The following is a 23,437-nucleotide window of genomic DNA, read 5'->3' on the forward strand; positions in this document are numbered from 1 at the left end:
CACAGCGTAGTTTAAAAGGGGTGCACAGCGTTGTTCCGACACGCCGACTCTTGGCACTGCGTTCGTCCGACTCTCTCCATAACTCCATCTCTAACCCTAACTGCACACGTAGTCTGAGTAATGACACGACAGGCATTTGTAGACCTTGTATCTGAACTGTTCCGTCCTTTTCCTGTTCGAACTGCTGATAAAGTATTTAGTAAGGTAAAGTTAGCCGAAAGTTAAACCAATCTGCATGGGAACTAAATCTAAATCAATATCTTTCTTCACAAATGTGTTCATAAAGGTGTCAACTATCACCTCTGAACTTTCTCAATCACAACTCCCTTGGGGGACTTTGTGGGAGCCCAAAAAAAAAAATGCCAATATGAGCGTATGAGGTGTGTAATTAGGGTATTTTGGGGCTTCTGAATCCATTCCAACCATTAGTTATCAGTAAAAATGACTCCTTGGCCATAAAATAGGCCACAACAAACTACATTTTTGTGTCCACGAGACATAATATTGGCAATAAAAAAAATGGTTGGAGTAGGGTTTGAATTCATGAAAACTATTCAAGATCAGGTGGGTAAGCACATCATGACACACATGATACAATCTGACAAGGAACACTCAAAAGGGTTTAAGCATAGGGACTAACAGGACACAGGTGAACTCGAATGACATGATTGGCTAAGCCTTAGCCAATTAGGCCTATTTTATGGCCAAGGAGTCATTTAAACTGAGAACTAATGGTTGGAATGGATTCAGCAGCCCAAAAATACCCTAATTACACACCCCATATGCTCATATTGGCATTTTCTTCGTTTTATCCCCTTTAATCCCAGGCCCAGGTATCCCAATACCCCCAACTTTGATTGGTTCCCACAAAGTTCCCAAAGGGAGTTGTGATTGAGAAAGTTCAGAGGTGATAGTAGACACCTTTATGAACACATTTGCGAAGAAAGATATTGATTTAGATTTAGTTCCAAGATTGGTTTAACTTTCGGCTATAACTTTACCTTACTAATTCAATCAATGAATCAATACATGTTGTACAGTATATACAGGGTATAAAGCTTTTTGAAACAAATATCAGCAATCTTCGGGTCACTTTGGGACAAAGCATTTCTTTTCTCAAAACAATTTAAATAGTATACAAAAAAGCCTGCAATTCAAAATGTGTTTAAAGGCAGCAGCTTTATTTATATGTGCGGTAGATCTATAAAGAATACGAATAAGTCAACTGGGAACTTGGAAGGAGAGAGAGATACAGAATATGGCCACACCGACACCAACTTCCAATGCACGTGATTGGTGCCCACAATCAGGAATATAAGAGTACATATCACAGTTTATTTTATAATCACTTGCTTTTCAACGTGCACAGCACATCATTTTAATGAGGAATCTAGCGGCAGGTAAAATTTCTGTCTCGGACAGGAACAGAAACGTACTTTGTTTTTTGATTCATTGATTATTTTATTGGACAAAAATGGAGAACAGTACAAGTATAGTCAATAATACAGTTGAAATGTAGTATAGTACAAGTACTATACTACTGCCTAAAAGGAACATCCCAAATAAGACTTTTTACAGTCTTTTTTACGTTGGAAGCCCTCTGTATTTAAGTCATGAACTCCACACCTGGGTGGCAGTGTTGTGGAAGGAGAATTTACCCATATTTGTATTATGGGTTTGTGTTATCAGATCATTGTGTGCACTCCCTCTGGTGTTGTGGCTGTGGGTGTCGCCAACATTTTGGAGATGTTTGGTCAGATATGTGGGTACACATCGAAAAGCAACACAGCAGAAAACAATGTGTGACATGTCTTTTTCAAAAAGATCTATTGTTCAGAAATAGTGTTTCTTCGTAAGCTGTCCATCCGGCTCCCAGCCACCAATATTATTTCCCAGAACTTCCGGTGTGAGCCAGTCTGCCGGCTGGAATTGCAGGGTAGAGAAAATGACGTCGGTGTCCCTTAATCCTTTGTTTATTCCTAGCCCCCCCAATTAGCTCATTTGCTGCCATTTAACAATACCTTCGTACTCCAATAATGCCATGAGTCTCCATAGACTTCCATGCAGCGCACGTTATTATTTTTATTATTTAATAATCAATGTAGCCTACAATTGAAACACTTTCACAAGCCACAGTGTGGCTTAATATTCACATTAAGGGTAACAAGCACTGCACATTATTAGAACAAGTTTGCTAGTGAGTGTAAATCAGTGGCTTCCTCAAAGAAAAAGAAACTAGGCGAAAAAGCGCTGGTACACTTGTATTTCGCCTTATCGCTACGTCGCCTTACCGCTACGTCGCCAAAACGGGACGTGCCCTACAGGACCGGAGCCTGTGGCGGCGGGGAAGTAGAGCTCTTTGGTCAGCATCGACACGATAGAGGGCATCTGCTTCTTCTCGCTTGTTTCAAAGTCCTGCGCCACCGTCCCGTTGACTCTGGTCAAGATCTGCATCAGTGGCAGGACCGCACCGTGGGCGTCCAACGTCTTACACAACGACTGCAAGAACCAGCCTCCAAGTCCAGTTATCCATGACGCGTATCCTGGAGAGTGATGACATACAGCAATGATTAAAACCTTCTCATTTCAACAACGCCCCCCCCCCCCCCCCCCATTCTATTACATTCAATACTTTTTTTAAATGGTCAAAACTGTTCTAAAATGGTCAAATAAATGGCAGAGCATTGTGAGTTGCAGATAATCTGCCATTTATTTGTATTTTTTGTAAAAAGTCTAAACTAAAACGCCACCATATCAATATTGAGGTATTTGAAAATATGTTGATATAATTATATTGTGATATTTGTTTTTGTCCACATGGCCCAAGCCTAGCCCACCATGCAGTTAACTGCTAGCCTGGCATGAACAGACACATATCACTGTGTAGATATTAGTCTGGAATCTCTGTGAGGAACCTGCATTTCCAAGGTCTGAATTTAAAATTATAAACCTGGCCAACATACTTGGCCCTGATTGGTCCCTCACTACTTTGGAGGAAGTGAAATCCAATCACAACTGAGCAGTGCCAGACCAAATCTGCAGGGCTTTTATTTATTTTGCAATTATTTTGCAATGACATAGTCGTCTGGTTTCCAGGCTAGTTACCTGGTGATGAGGAGTAAGCATACAGGAAGTCTGCCTCCAATGGAATCTTGCATTTTTCTGATTGGTCACTCCTGGCGTCTGTCTCGTCACAGTCTGTCTCAACGCCATCGTCCACATCTGAGCCTCGACATGCCTGGTAAAACACAGAGCAGCTTAGGTTACATAACAGAACATACTGTAACTAGGGTGAGCATATATTCAGCCCCTCGAGGACCCTTAAATCAATGGGTATTTGTGTGGGACTCGGCCAAAACGGGACACATAACACAAAACATTGTGTGTGTTATGTGTGTTTGTGCTTCTTAGCAATAACTGTTATACCTTTGTAAAGCCTGTTTATTTCCCTTTTAATGCCTCCCCATTTGCAAGGAACATGCATTTGTGGGATGTGCCCATGAAAGGTTCTGCTGTTGCAAGTTTTGAGCTTCCTATCCCATGGCCACGTGCCCCCAGGTGTGTTACTGACCTGTATGAAGAAGAGTTTGGGTTTCCCCACCAGACTCTTACAGCGGTCTCCTTTGAACATCCCCGTCAGCTCTTTCAGCTCTACAGCTCTACTGTCTGTTCCATAGATCTTCCCCTCGTCTCCATGGGTCGACATCACGCACACAAAAGACGCACTGCGACTGTGGTCCTCCTGAGATACTGTAGAGGATCAGAGGACAGACAGAGGCAATGTTTACAGGTAGATGTGTGTGTCCATTACAGACCTCTCTGTCCCAGGTTGACCCGTTTTGAACCTCATCTCTCCGAGTTGAGGTTGATAAATAAATGAGTAAAAGCAATAATATTATAAATACCATTGTATAGTAGGTCTCTCATCTGTGCCGCCGTCTGATCTTGCTCCACTTTGACTGTGTAGCCGAGCCGAGTGAAGGTCTTTGCTGCTGTCTCAGCATCCACGGCGATGCCTTTAAGACAAGGCGCACCTGTAGACAAAAATGAAAATAACCATGATAAATGGTAAATGGTACATTTATATAGTGCCTTTATTCAAGGCGCTTTACACAGATTGTGTAGCCTAGTTCCAGACCCTGAATCGCTAGCCACACCCCTTTAATTTTTTTGTTTGGCGATTCATTGAATAATGAAGTGAAACGAAATGTTAATTCAGGCTGAGTGTCAGGCTACAGATTGTGCATTACGTTCACCCATTCACACACACACATTCATACACCGATGGCGGAGGAAACCATGCAAGGTTCAGAGTCTTGCAAGGACACTAACTCTCTTGGGGGAGCCCGGGATCGAAATGGGAACACTTGGGGAACCCTCCCCCCCCAACACAGGCCAATTGCAATTGTGGTGGGAAGATATTTTACATTCTGGCAGAAGTGTCCATATTTGGACAAGATGGTGAAGCCACTATAATACACCTGTATCCTGATTATCGTGATTCTGATTCAGTTTCTTTGTATTTCAATAATCAGTGCCTCCTAAACTCCATTTGATCCTCAAACTGTTCTCTCTCTACTAATCAGTGATGGACATAAACAACTATGTCCACATTCACTGGTCAAAAACCTCCACTTGAGATGTAATTGGGTAAAATGTCCAAAATGAGTGACACCATGGCGAAAGTTACAACACTAAATCTTGCACATCTCATAATAACACCATTGCCATGTCCATTCATGGCACATTCTATTTTCTCCATATGGTGCAGTCCTACCTTGGAAGTTCTCGTTGTTGATGATGATGCAGGTTCCCATGCTGGGGTAGTCTATGTTGTAGCGGTAGGGGTCAGGGGTCACTGAGACAACCCCATCCTCTGTCCTATTGCTGCTGGCCTCGGGTTCTGGTAGCCTTTGGTAACCCCTGAATCTGCACACACACACACACACACACACACACACACACACACACACACACACACACACACACACACACACACACAGGTAGCTTATTAACAGCCTACAGCTCGAAACTGAAGAAAACTACAACTATGGCTGCCAAGGAATGTCATGTAGCTGTGACGTAAACACACAGTGCCTCGTTCTGTCCGTGTATTGGTCGGTCGCCTCCAGGCCAGGGTGTCATGTTACAAAACAAACAAAAAGATCTACAAGCTAACAAGGCGTTGCGAGCGCGACGCATTGCAACGCGTGTTGAGCTTGTAGATCTGTCCTTTTTGACAAGCGAAGCTGTACAGCTGTAGTTCACACCTGCGGATAGAAGCGCGAGCTTTGAAGTTGCCGCGAGGCGCGAGCTAATCCTCCTGAAAAGAAAATTAACTGCGTCACAGTTGCTTTGTCAAGAAAAGTAAGGAAAGTAGGAAACCGGCTATTTGTGAGGTGAGTGTTTCATGGCAAATAATTTGGCTTTTGACTTAACTTGGGAAACTTTATTTTACTTTTTTTTTTTTATTGGGTTAATTACTTACTATTTACTACCGTGTGTTGTCGTGTATTACACTGTCTGGCGGCTTTGAATAGGCCTACAGGGAGGGTGACAATGTGTTGCCTACAGTGATATATGTTATGGATATTACATATTTTAACAATTTGTTTTCAAGGAGCTTTTTTTTGTCATGAGAAAACATACATTTACATTGCCAAAGCAAGTGTCAAAAATAAAATAAAAACAGTTATGAGCTTCTCATGTGGCAAAAACAATGAGCTTGATATGTGGCAAAAATAACCTTTGAGTATTTTGACTTGAGGGGCACAGAATACAGTTGCCCAACATAGTATTATTATCAACCATTTTGTGGCTGTCAACAGCTGTTTAACAATTACTGTCAACCTGGCATCCACTATTTTGGACATGTCATTAGTGAACATATACCGAAAATAAGCTAAGCTAATATGACCCCCAAAATATTAATATTTTAACTGGGGACCCCCACCCACCCTGACAAGCACTAAAGGTAACACGGTTACGGTTCTATTTTGAAAATAGCAGATCTAGGTGTTGTGAGCATGTAGATCGGCTATTTTCACAAATTCAGCCTCTAATATTTGACAATTTGGCCAATGTTCAATTTGTAATTTTTAGAGGTATTAAAAAGTCCTTAAATTATCACTTCAGAAATGTGCAGATACTTTATGCTGGTTTGTTTACTGTTGAGTGAGAAAACAATGTTTCACATTAAGCTGATCATCCGTGGACCCCCCAAATTAATTAGGGGACCCCCCTGGCTGAGGGTCCCTACCCACAGGTTGAGAACCACTGCTGTAGTAGGCCTATACTACAATAGGCTATGTACAGTATGTTGTGACAATGTATTCTCTCTATTCTCTCTCTACAGCTGTGCATGCTGGATGCTGAAGCCCCTGTTCCCTGTGTGCCCTAGTACTCGACATCAGCCAACCATGTGGTCTGTATGTGGGGCTATACCAAGGATGACTGAGAAGATGGCAGAGGGGAGAATGAGGCACCAGGAGCTCATCCAGCAGTGGATTGTATGGAGGATGGAGATGACTGGAGGGCTCATCTGACTCTCTACACGCGGCTTCCACAGTGTGACCCTGGACATCACCTACACCACTGATGAAGTCTAGTAGAAGACGGCTCAAGGTAAGAACCTTACCTCACTGCTGCTGCTTGTGTTGCATGCTGTGTGTAGGCTACAGTATGTGATTCAAGCTACTCTACTACTGCATTGAGACATAATCTCTTTTTCGAGTGGGAACTGGCCAAGAGGCAGAAATAAAAATTACACTAATTCTACTACACATACAAGACACCAACAGCAAAGATAAAACATCCATGATACAGCACTAATACCTAAAACTCCAAGGTGATACACTTGACATAATATAAAAAATAGTTTACAAACTTCAGGTAATACTACACAAACAGTATGCAACCTGTAACAAAAAAGAAAAACACATAATGAAAACCTAATAAACATCAGGACAAGTGCAAGTGTTTATGTATCTATCCAAGGTGATTCTTTTAAAGCTTCTCAGCGGAATTAGCACGGCCAATTTGAGGCTGGTCTGAAGGTCATTCCACGACCATGGACCAAAAATGGATTTGTGATAAAGAAAACACTTACAATAATCGTATCGTGGAGATTTACATTTATTGTGAAATTATCCTCTTTCATGCTCTGGGATTATTTGTTGAGCTGCATATCCGGTACCATTTCTTTGCAAAATAATTGCAAATCTACAAGCTCACAACGCGTCGCAACACGTTGTGAGCTTGTAGATCTGCAGGATAATGTATGTTGGGGATATTTTTATTATCGTAAATCCCAATTTCTTTGGTCACAATAATTGTGACATGAAATGTCCATATTGTCCCATCCCTAGTGTCAATGAAACATGTTCAGTGACTGTTTCTGGCTCTGGATTTGAAGGCTGGTGTGAATCTACATGTTGTGCTGTTGTTTCTGGCGTGTTATGTGACACTTTGGGCCCTATTTTGATTGTCTTCAGTACCAGGTCTTATGACTGGCAAATGCCATTTGGCTGTTTTGAGTGTCCAAACCATATTGTGTAGACCCCAGCGGTGCGCTCTTATATGTCAAATGTTGAGTCTGAGCCTAAGGACTAAAATATTATATACGTTTCTGAGCCATGGTGCCGATGGAAACAAAACAACCTGCTGACAGCTGACAGCCTCATGCGTCCTGAGCGTAAAAGGTAGACATAAGCTGCGGACTGGTCGGCTGCTGAGGAATTCATTTACTCTACTTAAGTAAAGTCTTCTAACCACAAGCGGATGGGACCGTTCTGTGTCTGTGTAGTTGTAATATTACACGTTTATATATATATACAGTATAAGTGTTATATGTAAGATTAGATCACAGACGTTCTACCTGTCAAACCGTGCCTGTTTTTCAAGCAAGGCCCGCCTCCTAATCAATGCTTCCAACTAGGGTTGCCACCCGTTCTGCAAAATACAGATTTGTCCCGTATTTGAGAATGATGTTGCGTTCCGTATTGAACCAATACGGATTTCCCAAATGCCCCATAAAGGTCGGTCACTCAAACACTGAATTTAACAACAATGAACACAATAAAACACAGTAAATGTTAAAGACAGTGAAAATGCTCTGGCGGGAGGCAAGCTGACCTCCTGCGAGTGTAAACATCCTGTGGCTCGGTGCGGTGGCTGCGTCGTCACGGTCTGTCAGTGTCCATGGAGTCCACTAGTAGCCTGGCTGCTGCATGTCATTTACGCTCCGTTGCGGTGAACACTGTGCATTTACCCACAAGCGAGCCTCTACAAGCTTGAGTGTTTGGTTATTTAATAACAACACTCTAATAGTTCACAGAAGAGATGTGTAAATTCAATAGGAGACGTTTAAAAACACACAAAGCACGAGCGCACCAAACTCTCTGCGTGCGTCTGGGTTGGTGGGAGGAAACAGCATCCCCTCTAGGAATCAATTGACGATTTCAAACTGCAAAACATACATAGCTTACAGTGTTTCTCAAACTTTCAAAGGTCTCCCCTTAACTCTGACAGTATACAAATGGAACCAAATGGAGCTGAATGGATCCATTTGGTTCCATTTGTACACTGTCAGAGTTACAGACTTGTATGGGTCAATTTAGACCCAACATAAAGGAACCCACAGAGTCCCTGGAATCCACTTTGAGAAACAATGGCTTACACAATATTCAGTTATTACCAACAATATTGTGTGTTAGTTATGACTATTCTATGTATTTCAGGAGTTCGGGACTTACTTAAAAAAAACAAGGGTTAGGGTTAGAGGCAGCTCAATCAATCAATCAATCAATCAATCAATGAAACCCCAGGCTTGTATTAATTTAATATTTTTTTTATTTTTATAAAAGCCCCAGAAAAATGTATTCCCAGATAGTCTTTCAAAATGAAAGCTCAAGACTTCACAATAAAAGACCCACAAAAAAAGCCCCACATAAAAGTCTCTACTATACCTTTTTTTTCCTGAACAAAAGCTTAGTTTTTTCAAAAATAAAAGCATTGCAATGTTTTTACGGTAAGGTAAAGTATCGACATACAGTAAGTAATAAAAGCCCCCCACATATTTTCCCCCCAAAATAAAATCATCAGACATTGTCTTCAAAATCACCAATCCAGATTTTCAAAATATTTCAAAATAAAATATCGATTTTCAAAATAAAATATCAGACATTGTTTTTCACATGTTTTGCCAATGTTTTTTTTTTTTTTTTTTTTCCAAAACTAAATCTTACTAAAAAATAAAAGCCCATACATGATTTTTCTTTTTCAAAATAAAAGATGCACACCTTTTCAAAACAAAACTCAACTCAGTTTAAGATTTAATAATGTAAAAAATAAAATAGAACTAACTGACCTGGTCTTCGCCAGGTCAAGTTGCATAAATCGGCCTCCTGGTGGCGCTAAAACAGACGAGCTGCTTCAGTGATTTGATACATTTTGTTAAAAACAAGCCACTCCTGTAAACTTTAGATGCCAATATTAGCCAATCAGGATTGACCAGGCCAATGTAAAAAGTGTGGATTATTTTTCCTCAGCCTAGTGGGAATGTGATCGCAATCACACACTGCATTCATGATTTGAGGTGTTTTGTTCAAAACAGGACAATCCTGCTACTTAAGATGCCAATATAAGCCAGTCAGGATGGAATATGAAAAATCTGACTGATCTGTGTTGATAGAGATCATGGGCCGGATTCATCAAGCACTTTAAAGCCATATTACGCCCGTGTTTTGATCGTCCCGGCATTTCCGACCATTCCTACGTTAGTGGTCAGATTAGTGGTTTATCCGTCAGAAGGTAAGTCGGATCCCAGGCTGTCATTAGAATTATGTATTCTTCATGCAAAATCAATGTCAACAGCACCAAACATCAAATAAAATATGCATGTGCCCATTCTGCCCAACATCTGCCAACACATAGATTTAAAACAATAAAAGAACATGTCAAACGATGATTACGCAAAGCACGAAATATAGACAAGGCAGAATTTCTGAAAATGTGCTTGTATAAAGTCCCGAAGGCATTTTGCGAATATTTATTATATACAACTGTTCTAGGGGTATTAAGTAGATAGCCTCCATGTCTCACACACACACACATTAGCAGATTTACAACTATAGCAATCACATGCAATGCAACAATGTTTGTCCACACACAAAGTTAAGAAACAGATAGTCGGGGGCCGAAGCTGATATTGAGACATATGCAGCTATCTCCACCATTGCATCACTACTCACGTGGCTCAAGTCCGATGATGACTGAAAGATTGAATTGAAAATGTGTGTGTGTGTGTGTGTGTGTGTGTGTGTGTGTGTGTGTGTGTGTGTGTGTGTGTGTGTGTGTGTGTGTGTGTGTGTGTGTGTGTGTGTGCGTGCGTGCGTGCGTGCGTGCGTGCGTGCGTGCGTGCGTGCGTGTGTGTGTGTGAGATTTAAAATAGTAGATGTAATTTCCAGTGTTCTGGTGAATTGTGGGAGTTTGATACCAAATCCAGGAGAAATGACGATTAGGCTAAGAAGCAGCGAATGGGGTCGAAATTCAGGAGACTCCTGCCAGATTCAGGGGTTGGCAACCCTGGATAAGTAGCTAATACACTTTATCTCATCACATTGAAATAAAGCTCCCGGGTCTACCAGTGGTTAGAGGGCCACTTCACTTCTGGGACAACTAGATCTTATTTTATTGTTGTTTGGGACACCATCAACACAATCCTGAGTTATTTTTTGTGTTCAATCTGTGTTTTGAGATATTTTAGTATTTCAGCATGACTAGTGATGCATTTTGCATCATATGATGCAGCATGATGATGCAAAATGCAATCAATTGATCGTTTCCCAAACAACTATAAAATAAGAACTAGTTGTCCCAGAGGTGAAGTGGCCCTTTAAACTGCTGAAATTCTGCTCATTTCTTTTCTCACGGCTTGTTAAAACGCAGGCCAACAGAGCTATTGCTCTTCCCATGGAGGGCTGGAATCCCCCCCAAAACAAAACCAAAAGAGGAACCAGTGATGATGCAGTCCAGACCACAAGTGGGGGAGTGGGTGTTGTGTATGGGCTGCTATCACTATCCCGACGGGCCGCTGTTCCGACTAGCGTCGGCAGGTTAGTTACTCGTCACGGTTACTGAGGTTAAGTTTAGGGTTAGGGGTAGAGTTAGGGTTAGTTTTAGTGCCGGAATGCCGGCCCGTCGGCACACTGATGCGGACACGTTGTGTATTGTGGGGGTGAGGGGCTCTCTGTGCCCACGGAAACAAATGTAAAAGTCCAGTCATTTGTCCATCAATAGTTGGTTTTATTGAAGAGACGGGGAGTAGGCCTAAATATTAGACAGATGTAGCTTCCATGGTGAACCCTCCAACAGAACTGGCTCTGACTACAACAGACCCCAGCTCCGACAGAGAGCTGACTACAACAGACCAAAGTACGGAGATTTGGGATAGCTTTTATACCCAGTGTCTATGCATTATATTCTATATTCTAAGTTTGTGCATGAGGTGTGTGCGTTTGTGTGTGTTGTGTGTGTGTGTGTGTGTGTGTGTGTGTGTGTGTGCGTGCGTGCGTGCGTGCGTGCGTGCGTGCGTGTGTGCGCGACAGACATGTGACTCCCTTCACATACATGTCCATTCATTGAGGCGGCCCTCCGGCCTGGCAATGTACAGACTGTTCTTTGTATTATCATATATATAATGTATAACAATTTACTTCATGGGCATCATCCTTGAACATAAATACCAGATCTCTCCAACTTCCACAACAGAGGAAAGCAGCGACACTTGAAGAATCATTTCCATCATCATGCAAACCTGAGGATATATCTGCCTTTCTACAAAGCTTCAGCAGATACAAATCTTCTTGGTCATCTTATCTTGGTTGCTGACATCTTCCCACCTGCAGAGATTCCCTTAATAAGACTTGTTGTATTCGCCAGCCATCCACCATGGGTGCCTGGACCATGGGTGCTAAGTTGCTGCTTCCTGCCATCAGCACACTGGCGTTTCTACCGGCAGCCACCGTGGCCGTCAGGAGAAGGTTCTGCATGGAAGCCATGGTGTACTGCTTCACCATGTGCTTCACAGCGGTAAGCAGGGACGTGCTGGGCCCCTGATTCAGCCCGGGAAAAAGAGTTGCATAGGCCCTCATTGCGCGCTATGGAGAGAGATCTCTCTCTATCGCACTGCTGCTACTCAAAGATTTGCCATTTCAGATCATGACAAGTGACAAGCCAGTGGGCTAATTACACGAGTTATATTTCGTCGTTGTCGGGTGGAAACCTTGTATGTCCAAAACCGTTTGTTTTGTATTTATCATTTTAAAAATGATTTTAACTAGTGAAAACAGCCGATCTACAAGCACACAACGCCTCACACCGCGAGGCGTTGTGTGCTTGTAGATCTGCTGTTTTCACTACTTTTGTGCGACGGCCTTGTATGATGAAGCAGGGCTTTGCTTTGGGAAAAAAAATTACAAATTTGAAACTTAGGTAAGCCCCATGCACCAGCAATGGGAAAGGGAGAGAGCACTGTCTCTGTGTCAATGAGATAGCTCTAGTCCGGTCAGCGTCAGCTCCAGAGAATTGTGACTGGGGGGGCCTATGGGGGAGCTGGCTTTTTTTTAGAGCAGAGGCTAATTAATTTACGCAGCAAACAGTAATGAATTATAGTACTAATTTGACAAACGAGATATTTTCACTTAGGGTATGGATAACTGAACAGACCAGATTATTGACCTACTGTACATTGAATGTACAGTAGGTGATCGGATAGGGTTTTTATGAGGCTGAAGATGCTTTCCAGCATAAAAAGTAGGATTTTATTGTATGGTTTGCATAGAAATCAGTCACCCTAACGGAACCCACAGAATCCCTGGAATCCACTTTGAGAACCACTGCTCTAGCCAGTGTAGCACATAGAGGCAGGGGGGATGTCTGAAGAGATTTGAGGTATGGTATTAAAATACGGTTATCAATGTGGATATTTTGATGCCATGCTTGACTTGTTTTTCATGTGAATCATTTGATTTAGTAGAAGTGGGAAACAATCTATTTTGATATACGTGAGAAGTGAGAAAAGCGACCTCGCCCTAAAGGGCCATACATGGGCACTCCTAGCAGGGAACTCCATATATGGGCATATAAGGGACAAGGAGGGATTGTGACATCACAATGTGATGTCATAGGTCAGCTATAGACATTGAGACGTCACTGACAGGCGTTATGCTCTGACAGGCGTCACTGAAAAGATGTGATGGCTTTCATAGTTAACTGAAGCTTTCTTTTGTCTAACAGTTGGACCATTTGTTAGGGCCATGTGCATACCTCCCCTTCCTGTGCCAACTATCAAACTTCATGAATCCTGACATGTCTGAATTCCTCAGTGTATATGGCACAGCTCTCTCTATGTGGGTCACTCTTATAGGTGAGTAGAGACACGCAGTATGACACATAACAATATCGTCTTTGTCGAGTGGAAACCTTGTATCTCCAAGTTACAAATGTGTAAGTTCTTTCGTAAAGTAAAGCCCAGCTTCATCATACAAGGCGGTCGCACAAAAGTAGTGAAAACTGCAGATCTACAAGCACACAACGCCTCGCACCGATCGGCTGTTTTCACTAGTTTAAATCATTTTTAAAATGATAAATGCAAAACGAACGGTTTTGGACATACAGGGTTTTCACCTGACAATGACGATATGTATGATGTGTACAAGTAGGGAAGTTGTTAGTAACTGAAAGGTCACAGGTCTGATCCTTTCGATAAACATTGTTCATTCAATGGGGCATATACCATTACCTCTTCAGTGAGACAGTAACATCCTAAACTGTTAAAATCTGAGAGTTAATTTAGTGTACAAATGGTGTTAAATGAACATACTGCACACAGTTCACATAGCTTCCCCACTTGCGGATGTATTTATCCATTCTATCAGTCCTCCTATAATTATGTCCGACATGTTAATGTTGTTATTGTTTATACACTATTGTATTAATCTGTCCTTGTCCCAGCTCTCGGAGACTTTGATGAGCCAACGCGTTCCAGTGTAACAATGTTTGGTGTGTTGAATCTTGCTGTGGCGATATACCGGGACCGCGAGGGCTACGAGATCTACGCTGGAACAATTGGTTCAGCTGTCTTTTTCATAACGGTCACATGGGTGAGGGCCATTTTGCAATATTCCATCGTTCACAGTTACATTTGTACAGGAGCAATAGGGCCACACAGCAATTGTTGTCTGTCATTATTTGCAGCTCCTGAAGATGGTGAAGATCAGGGCTGTGTATCCAGAGAAGAGTGTGTACATTAAGCAGGTGGGGCCAGGATGCTGTTTTGGAGCTCTAGCTCTGATGCTGCGTTTCTACTTTGAGGTGAGTGTAGTCTGTATCTCCGACCCACTCCATATTAGGGCATTCACGAATAGTGATTTTTAGTATTCGAATTATTCAACCTCAAAGTATTCGAATAGTCGAATATTCGACAGGACTGGTCAAACTGTCAAATATTAAGTAAGCAAGAGGCGAACATTGTGAAAATAGCCGATCTACATGCTCACAACGCCTCGCAACAGAATATTTATCTGTGGAACCGAGTCACATTAAATGAAATACCTATAATTCCAAGTGCTTGTCAGGGTGGGGGTCCCCAGTTCAAATGTTTATTTTGGGGGTCACGGCCTAAAAAGGTTTGAGAACCCCTGGTATAGAGCACTAACAAATTCACCCGCCAGGGGCATTGACAACTCATTCTTATGACTTCCTATCTAGCCAAGCTTTATAAACTATATATTTTTTAAAGAGAAAACAATAAAAAAAAAAAAGAAATAAGCAAATATTCGACTTTGGTGAACAACGTCGAATAGTGACTTTGATATTCGAATACCGGTATTCGAATATTTGGTGAATGCCCTACTCCATACATCAGAACTATAAATCCTTGCATAGAATTCAAGTAAATCAGGGATTTACAGGAACATAATTTCCAAAGAGCTTACCTGATACAAGACTCATTCAGCACAACATGTAACATATAACATTGCCAGTGAATCAAATTTAAATGAATTGTGCATACCGGTAGATATATATTTTAAGATCTGGCACAAAGGGTTAAACTCGTTCTCCCCACCAAAATGTGGAATGCCTTTCCGAAGGCCTTAAAGGAGTGCCAATCCCTATCATCATTTAAAACTGCCCTGAAAAACCACTTACAGGCGGCAGCCGCTTGTAAACTGCTAAAAATAAACCTAGCCTATAGCCTTACCCTCCCCCTGACCCTTCTATTGTATATATATCTATATTTTTTTGCAGTTTTTTTTTGCTGATATCTACTGCATAGTGCTGTGTTCTATCTGTCTGTCATTCAATGTAATATAAAAGGTTTCCTGTGCATGCAAATAAGATGAAAGGCGTACTAGGTTCTCCTTTTAGTCGACCTTGTACCAGTGAACTGTACTGTCATGAAACTGTACATTTTCCTATGCAAACGTCTAATAAAGTCTTCAATCAATCAATCAATCAATCAAACCAGTTTTGAAAGCCTTAAAATGCATTTTAGTTTGTGCATTGTCCACTGACTGTCCTCAATCATGTCCTCAATACAGGGATGGTGGGATCCTGTCTATGTCCTCTGTTTCTTTCATCTGTTGCTGGCTGTGTCTTTAGTGGTGCTGCTACCCAAAAAGAATCCTAACGCTGGATCGGAAGGAAACTGCTGCTGCTGCTGAGTATGTGATGCCTCCCAGCAAACATTGCAAATCGTATGGACGTCAATAATACGTTGAAAATCCCACGATTTTGCAACCCATTTTCACCCAGTGCCAATTGCCTGTAATCCTGGGCTCTGCTCTCCTTCTGCCGCGCCTGGGGAGACAACGGACTGACCTCATGCTTCCTTCAATGCATGAGTAGTCCAAGTTGTTTCTTTTCACCTGACAGGGGGGATTTCCCCGGGATGGACGTAGCGCGTGGAAGGAACACGTTATTCCAACCAGTTCCTTTCCCCTCCATCAAGCGCCCTGGCTGGCCAGGGGGAGGAATTATTGAGACCAGGATTACTGCATGTTTTTGTGAGGGTATCAACCCTAGGAGACACGGGGAGAACATGCAAACTCTACACAGAAAGGCCCTATTTTTACCCCATTTTGACGTCAAATGAATAATGAACATATTTAGTTTTATTTGTTGTGGTGCAAGAGTGTGAGTGATTGTAAGCTGGCTACTTCTATAAAATAAATGTTCAATTTGTGATACGTTATATTTCGTGAGGTCATGTCTTCTTCGATGCCATTAGCCAATTACTTTGATATGGTGCTTAAATGTTGAAACATGCTGAACATTCATTGTAAAATCAAACCTCTGTACTATTGGCAAACAGTAAATAAATGTAATGTAATGTATTCATAAAATGTATTCTAAAAATCTTTGAATTTGTTGTTAATCAATGAAAATGTTTGCTTTTCTGTGAATGTTTTTTGAAAATATTTTTGAAATAATTATAATTAAAAACAAACAATTGTGTCCCCGACCCACAAATGGGTTCCAACTTCCGACCGAACCTGAATTCAGACACACTGACCCACTGTTTGGGAACCGGTGCATTAAAGGATCTGAATCACTGTTTTGTTTCTTTCAAAACTAGCCTGAATGTTGTTTCTGACTAATGAAGTATCCAAACAATCAATCAATCAAACATCACGAGTTGACTGCACAGCCACAAAATAATTAAAATATGAATGAACTGCCCCAAATGTCATGAACAGGTTTCCCGAACTCAAATGTACACACTGTAATGTCGATTGTTTTGGAAGATACGTCTACTGTGGGAAAGACGAGAGGGAGAGAATACTGTAGCTCCCACAAACAAAGAACCAGAATGGGCTAGATCAGAGGAGAATTAAGAATGGCCAGTAGCAAGGCATCTGAAGTGCACAAAAACAGCAAACCCACAAAACTGTTGGTTTAAGAAAACTGATCACATAATGCAGTGAGACATGGCATGAGCTGTGTGTGTGTGTGTGTGTGTGTGTGTGTGTGTGTGTGTGTGTGCAGGCCAAGTTGCAGGGGCGTGGCCAACTAAACTGATACCAGCCGTCTGTGTTCTTCGTCGTGTGCTGTATTTCGTGAGGCTCCGACCACATTCTCCCATGTATCCCTGCGGTTGCACGTGACCGTTGGCAGCCAATAGCCTCCTCTGGTTGCATTTCAGTCTATGATGGCAACACCCATGCCAAGGACCCATATTGTGTCATTTGCACTGCATAGAAACCAATGGCTTTGCTTTGTCCATATCTTTTATACAGTCTATGGTGCAGGCCCAAAATGGAGATGTTGCACAGTGAAAGTCTATTCAGCATTTAGTTTTTAAAAGCACATTACTTTTAGCTGTCTTGTCCTCAACTGATGCAATCGCGTACAGTGCCATGTACAGTACAATACCGCAAAACATCAAATCAAAATGTCATCCTAACACAATTGCCAGTCATCAAATGATTCAAACCAATTTGAACTGGGAGTCCTGGGCTCCATAGCCTCCAGGTGGCATATTCAGCTACTTCAGCATTCTTCAACCTAAAGGGCGCGACAGGATTAAAAGGAATGCAGTGTCATGCAAGGGCTTCTAACTTTAATCAGAGGTGAGCAAATTTATAATGGTGATTGTGGACCCTAGGCTGTGGATCAAGGGTTCCCACTGCGGCATCGAGGAGTGTTATTATAATTAGGCCTATATGTTGTTATTTTTGGACATATTGCCTTTTTTTTAAACACAGGTATAGTTTAGGTTGTGGTAGAATTCATGATATGTCAAAAGTTTTTTGATAGTTGTTTCCCCTTTGCAACATACAACACAGAATAATAAAAAACATAGGCCTACATACCAATACAACACACATTTACAACTTCCAAAATATGGTAGTTATCTTTTCCCAACCGTTTCCCTTGTTATCCCTCCTGGCACTCCCCCATGGTAACACTTCAAAATCTTTTTAAACAAGCTTTACTTGTCCAGTTCTGCCCTCTTATGCTATTTAGTCCTAACAGCAAGGGGAGGAGGAACTGAGCAGAGGAAGCCAAGAGAGAGAAAGAAAGAGATGTGGCATGTGCGTTTGTGTGTCACTGAGGAGCAGGCAAGCAGCAAATGGAGGCAGAGAAGGAAAAGAAAGAAACAGTAGCGTTTTATCTCTGGAACATAGCTAAATAATCTAGCGACAAATCCCCTAGGTTGGCAACAAGAACGCCTTTTTTCCCACTGATGGCATGGGATGTTCAATCAAAGCCAAATTGCCAATGGTGCACTGCAAAACAAAAACTAAAATGCTGCTGATCTCATGGCAGGCGAAAGACAATCAATGTGGCCACACCCAGGCTTTTATAGTGCACAGTGGGAACACTGGCCAGGTGCTCCCAATGCACCTGATTGGCACCCACAATCAGTGGTGTCAAACCAAATTCTGGGCCCTGGGTGCTTTAACTATTGAAAACTAGACCAGGTCACCTGGTCGTGCCAGACCCGCAATGAAAACTAGTATGGCACTGAACTAACACATGAACACACAGGATTTTATAGTCTCAGCAACAAAGCGTAGTGAGCTTGTAGATCGGCTGTTTTCACTAGTATGGCACTGAACTAACACATGAACACACAGGATTGTATAGGCTGAGCAGCTGGAAATGTTTGTGAGCTTGTAGATGGGCTGAGGAATTTATAGTGTCAGCAGCTCGTCAGCCAACTCAACTCAGCTGGTCCTGTACAGGTGACGGCACTCAAGGCAATCAGCCCAGCAAGGGAAGGGAGGGGCAGATGAGCAGGCACACTGAGGAAAAAAGGGACAGGCACACTGAGGAAAAGAGGGACCGACAGACCGACAGACCGACCGACAAAGCCTTATGTAGGCCGACCCCCTGGGTCTGGCAAATAGCAGATATACAAGCTCACAGCTGCGAGCTTGTAGATCTGCTATTTTTTTTAAATCGTGAAACTTTGTGCAAGTCTTTGAATATTTCAAATCCTAACAAGTTTTTTTCTTTTTTTTTTAAAACCTATGTTTCTATGTCAGTAGTGCTCGAACTTTTTCATGTAAAGGAACTCCAAAATGACATGTATTTGGCCACGGACCCCCATCTCAAAATATTTAGTTGGAAAGATAACATGGAAAATGGAAACATTTATTTTACTGTTATGTTTAATGATAAAACATTGACAAATGTATGTGAACGTGCTGCTCTGTATAGCTTTAAACCACATTAAGTAAGAATTTTACTGTTACTGAAAAGAAAACAGGCTAACTTACTTTTATTTCCAACATATTGACATAAAAAGTGGACTTTTGATGTAAGTATTTTCTAGTCAAAATGTTGTTGTCGACTATAGGGGGTACTTGGATGCAGCAATCAGGAAAAGGGGGGTACTGAAGCCCAAAAAGTCTGAGAATCACTGGTCTAGACTACGGGGGCTGTGACGTGTGAAGTAGAGCTCTTTGGTCAACATGTACACGATAGAGGGCATCTGCCTCTTACTGTCGATTTCAAAGTCCTCCGCCACCTTCCCGTTGACTCGGGTCAACATCTGCATCAGCGTCAGGTCCTTAGCGGAGTCTTTCAACATCTTACACAACGTCTGCAAGAACCAGCCTCCATGATTACAGTGCATCCATGACATGTATCCTGGAGAGTGATGACATACAACAATGATTAAAACTTTCTCATTTCAACGACCCCCCCCCCCTTTTTTTTAAACTGTGAGCGTTGTAGATATTTCGCTATTTATTTGTATTTTTTGTAAAAAGTATTACAGTAACTAAAATGTATATAACGCCAACATATCAATATTGAAGTATTTGAAAATATGTTGATATAGGCTAAATATATTGTGATATTTGTTTTTTTCCTCATGGTCCGAGCCTAGCCCACCATGCAGTTAACATGCTAGCAGTGTAGATATTAGTCTGGAATCTCTGTGTGGAACCTGAATTTAAAAAAATAATTGAAAACCCCGGCCTACATACTGGGCCCTGATTGGTCCCTCACTACTTTGGAGGAAGTGAAATCCAATCACAACTGAGCAGTGCCAGACCAAATCTGCAGAGGGCTTTTATTTATTTTGCAATTATTTTGCAATGGCATAGTCGTCTGGTTTCCAGACTAGTTACCTTCTACAGTGGAGTAAGCATACAGGAAGTCTGCCTCCAATGGAATCCTGCATGTCTCTGATTGGTCAATCCTGGCCTCTGTCGGGACACTGTCTGACTCGATGCCATCGTCCACATCTGAGCCTCGACATGCCTGGTAAAACACAGAGCAGCTGGTTAGGTTACATAACACAACATACAGTAACTAGGGTGAGCATATATTCAGCCCCTCAAGGACCCTTAAATCAATGGGTATTTGTGTGGGACTCCGCCAAACCGGGACACATAACACAAAACGTTGTTTGTGCGTTTGGTAGAGAATTTATGCTTCTTTGCAATAACTTTTATACATTTGGAAAGCCTGTTTATTCCCCTTTTAATGCTGCCCCATTTGCGAGGAACATGCATTTGTGGGACGTGCCCATGAAAGGTTCTGCTGTTGCAAGTTTTGAGCTTCCCATCCCATGGCCACGTGCCCCCAGGTGTGTTACTGACCTGTATGAAGAAGAGTTTGGGTTTCCCCACCAGACTCTTACAGCGGTCTCCTCTGAACATCTTCGCCAGCTCTTTCAGTTCTATGAAACCATCTTGTTTTATAATGTTGCCTTTATTATCTCTGTCGACCACCCCATCTGTTCCATAGATGTTTCCCTCGTCTCCATGGGTCGACATCACGCACACAAACGACGCACTGCGACTGTGGTCCTCCTGAGATACTGTAGAGGAACAGAGGACAGACAGAGACAATGTTTACAGGTAGATGTGTGTGTCCACTGCAGACCTCTCTGGTCCAGGTTAGCCCTTTCTAAAACATTATAGCAAACAACGTAAGAAATCCATGTAAAAACAGTGTGTATAGAGGGTATGCGCGTGACATCACTGTTGCTGGAAGTTATGTGGGAACACCTACTGAGTGGCAAAAAAACGAATTTCTGCCATTGACAGCCCATACATCCAAACAGAAAAGTCCTATCTGATTGTTTAAACAAAGTTAAACTCACCAACATTGCAGCAGTACTGAAAGCTTGAATTATCCTCTTTCTATCTGCAAAGTGTTTGTTTCATAAAAATCCACCATAGGCATGTTATGAGCTACTTTCTGTCAAGACATTCTGTGCAGATTTTAATTTTTCTAAGTGTCAGAGTTTGGAAGCACTCGTTTTCAACAACACAACATCCTGCTGCCTCCTGCATTATGTGCAATTTAGAAACAGGTGGTATGCAGGACCGTTGAGTGATTTGCAACTAGCACTTCCAAACTCCTATGCTCGATGCTGCTCAATGTTTTGCCACTCAGTCTAGATTAGGGGGGCGGGTCCCAGTGGACGTGCATACCTCTAGTGTTTATAAATCACACCCAGTGTAAAGTGAGCCGTGTTTTTGATGAACAAGGTCGCTCAACATTGCCACTTGAAGGTAGGTCACCCAGCGGTATTGCAGCGCTTGAGGCCGTGCTCATAGGGACATAATTATGGACATACTTATACAGTCTGTCACTTGTTGGAGTGGCTGGCACCGCTCAAAAAAACTGTTCTAGGGAACTGTACCAGCTTGGCCATATATGGATTCTGTTAGTGCTAGCAGGGCATCATCTGGGATACAATCCCTTTTATGCCCATATGGAGATCCCTAACAGAATCCCTTTTATGCCCATACATGGATAACTCTGCCGAGTATGACATCACTGTCATGTCACCTGTTTATGCATCTTATGGGATACATACAATCCCTTTTATGTCCATATATGGAGATCCCTAACAGAATCCCTTTTATGCCCGTATATCTGACATCACTGTGAGTGTCACTTGTTTATGCCCATATATGGAGATCCCTGCCCTGAGTATCTGACATCACTGTGATGTCACAGTGATGTGTCAGGCTAACCACAGTGTCAGGCGTTACCCGTCTGGGCGGACACGGACAAGCTGTGATGGTTCCGATAGTAAACTGCGACCTAAGGTCGCAATTATAATTATAAATACCTTTTTTTAGTAGGTCACTCATCTGTGACGCTTTCTGATCTTTTGCCACTTTGACTTCGTAGCCCAGCCGAGTGAAGGTCTCTGCTGCAGCCTTAGCATCCACGTCGTTGCCGCCAAGACACGGCATACCTGTAAACAAAAATAAAAATAACCATGATGTCACCCATTGGTTTGTGGAGCCTCATCACCATCATAGCGAGGGAGCTCCAACGTAACGGGTGTTTAACTGTACTTGTGGTGAAGGCTAGTACATTTATTGTATTGACTATACTTGTACTGTTCTTAATTTTCCTCTAATAAAATATTCAATCAATCAATCAATAGCAGCCCGTCGGGGTATGTGCTGTATGTACATCGACAAATATCACCCTGCTCAACAAAGACCTACTTTTGAAGTTCTTGTTGCTGATGATGATGCAGGTGCCCATGCTGGGGTAGTCCATGTTGTAGCGGACTTCACCAGCATCTGATCCACGGTCGGACATGATTTCCTACAACTTGGTGCAAAGTGAACCCTGCAGATTGGGAGGAAAATAATAAACATGGCCGCTCTCGTGAATAAATATTCAATTTTTTTCCTATATCAAAAAGATGCATAATTGAGCACGAATGGGGGGGAGTCGATTGTAAAAGTCGATTAAAAAAAGACGTGACTTTGTGGTCACAAACTGAATTTCATGAATCCTAACAGTAACTGGAACACTTTGAGGTTAAACTAAAAGTGAAACAAATGATTTCAACTTATCTCCTCTTAGTGGTATAACTGTCATCTTGGAGTTGGAGGTGGTTGCTCCCACCAACCTGACACTATGACGCTAGTTTGTGTTCGTGTTAATGGGTGTTCGTATATGGTGTGCTGCTGCACTGTCCTTGTTTTATGTTTTACGTCTGAGAGTAAACCAAGACAAATTCCTATCAACTAAGTCTTTGAATATTTCATATCCTTCTAAGGTTTTTTGAAAACCCTGTTTCTATGTCAGTGGTGCGCAAACTTTATGTGAAGAACCCCCAAAATTATGTATTTGGCCACGGAACCCCATCTCAAAATATTTTCTTCCAGGGACCCCCCAGAAGCAAAATTTTAGTTACAAATGTAAAAAATACATATATTCAAAGATTTGCACACAGATCTACAATATATCAGATCTACAAGCTTGCAGCGCAGCACTGTGAGCTTGTAGATCTGCTATTTTTCAAAAGCTAAAGTATATAAAATAATTAAGGCCCCTCCACCTTGGACCTTAGTAATTCAGTCCCATTCAGTCCCACTAAACTATTGAACTCTCCACAGTCTCCTAGTAAATCTGTATCATACATATCCTGGCCTAC

The 23,437-nt window shown here is 42.0% G+C and overlaps 3 protein-coding genes across 3 annotated transcripts; 1 reads left to right on the forward strand and 2 right to left on the reverse strand.

Moving 5' to 3' along the window:
- Positions 1-1,833: 1,833 nt before the first annotated feature.
- LOC308302274 (caspase-3-like) lies at positions 1,834-6,583 on the reverse strand (the record flags this gene model as incomplete). Its single annotated transcript, XM_080746533.1, has 7 exons — positions 1,834-1,923; positions 2,323-2,543; positions 3,106-3,238; positions 3,572-3,750; positions 3,906-4,034; positions 4,778-4,828; positions 6,445-6,583. The coding sequence occupies 7 exons, from the start codon at positions 6,581-6,583 to the stop codon at positions 1,834-1,836; spliced, it is 942 nt and encodes a 313-aa protein (XP_080602659.1).
- Positions 6,584-11,188: 4,605 nt separating this feature from the next.
- Positions 11,189-15,725, forward strand: LOC308302275 (protein myomaker-like; the record flags this gene model as incomplete). Its single annotated transcript, XM_080746534.1, has 6 exons — positions 11,189-11,236; positions 11,941-12,090; positions 13,297-13,426; positions 14,014-14,162; positions 14,257-14,373; positions 15,603-15,725. 6 exons carry the CDS (start codon positions 11,189-11,191, stop codon positions 15,723-15,725), a joined length of 717 nt encoding a protein of 238 aa, XP_080602660.1.
- Positions 15,726-19,429: 3,704 nt separating this feature from the next.
- LOC308302276 (caspase-3-like) lies at positions 19,430-22,593 on the reverse strand (the record flags this gene model as incomplete). Its single annotated transcript, XM_080746535.1, has 5 exons — positions 19,430-19,662; positions 20,148-20,280; positions 20,622-20,842; positions 22,109-22,237; positions 22,497-22,593. 5 exons carry the CDS (start codon positions 22,591-22,593, stop codon positions 19,430-19,432), a joined length of 813 nt encoding a protein of 270 aa, XP_080602661.1.
- Positions 22,594-23,437: the final 844 nt, after the last annotated feature.

The sequence above is a fragment of the Nannobrachium achirus genome (genome assembly GCF_963921795.1).
Source record: "Nannobrachium achirus genome assembly, chromosome: 17".
NCBI classification, from domain to species: Eukaryota; Metazoa; Chordata; class Actinopteri; order Myctophiformes; family Myctophidae; genus Nannobrachium; species Nannobrachium achirus.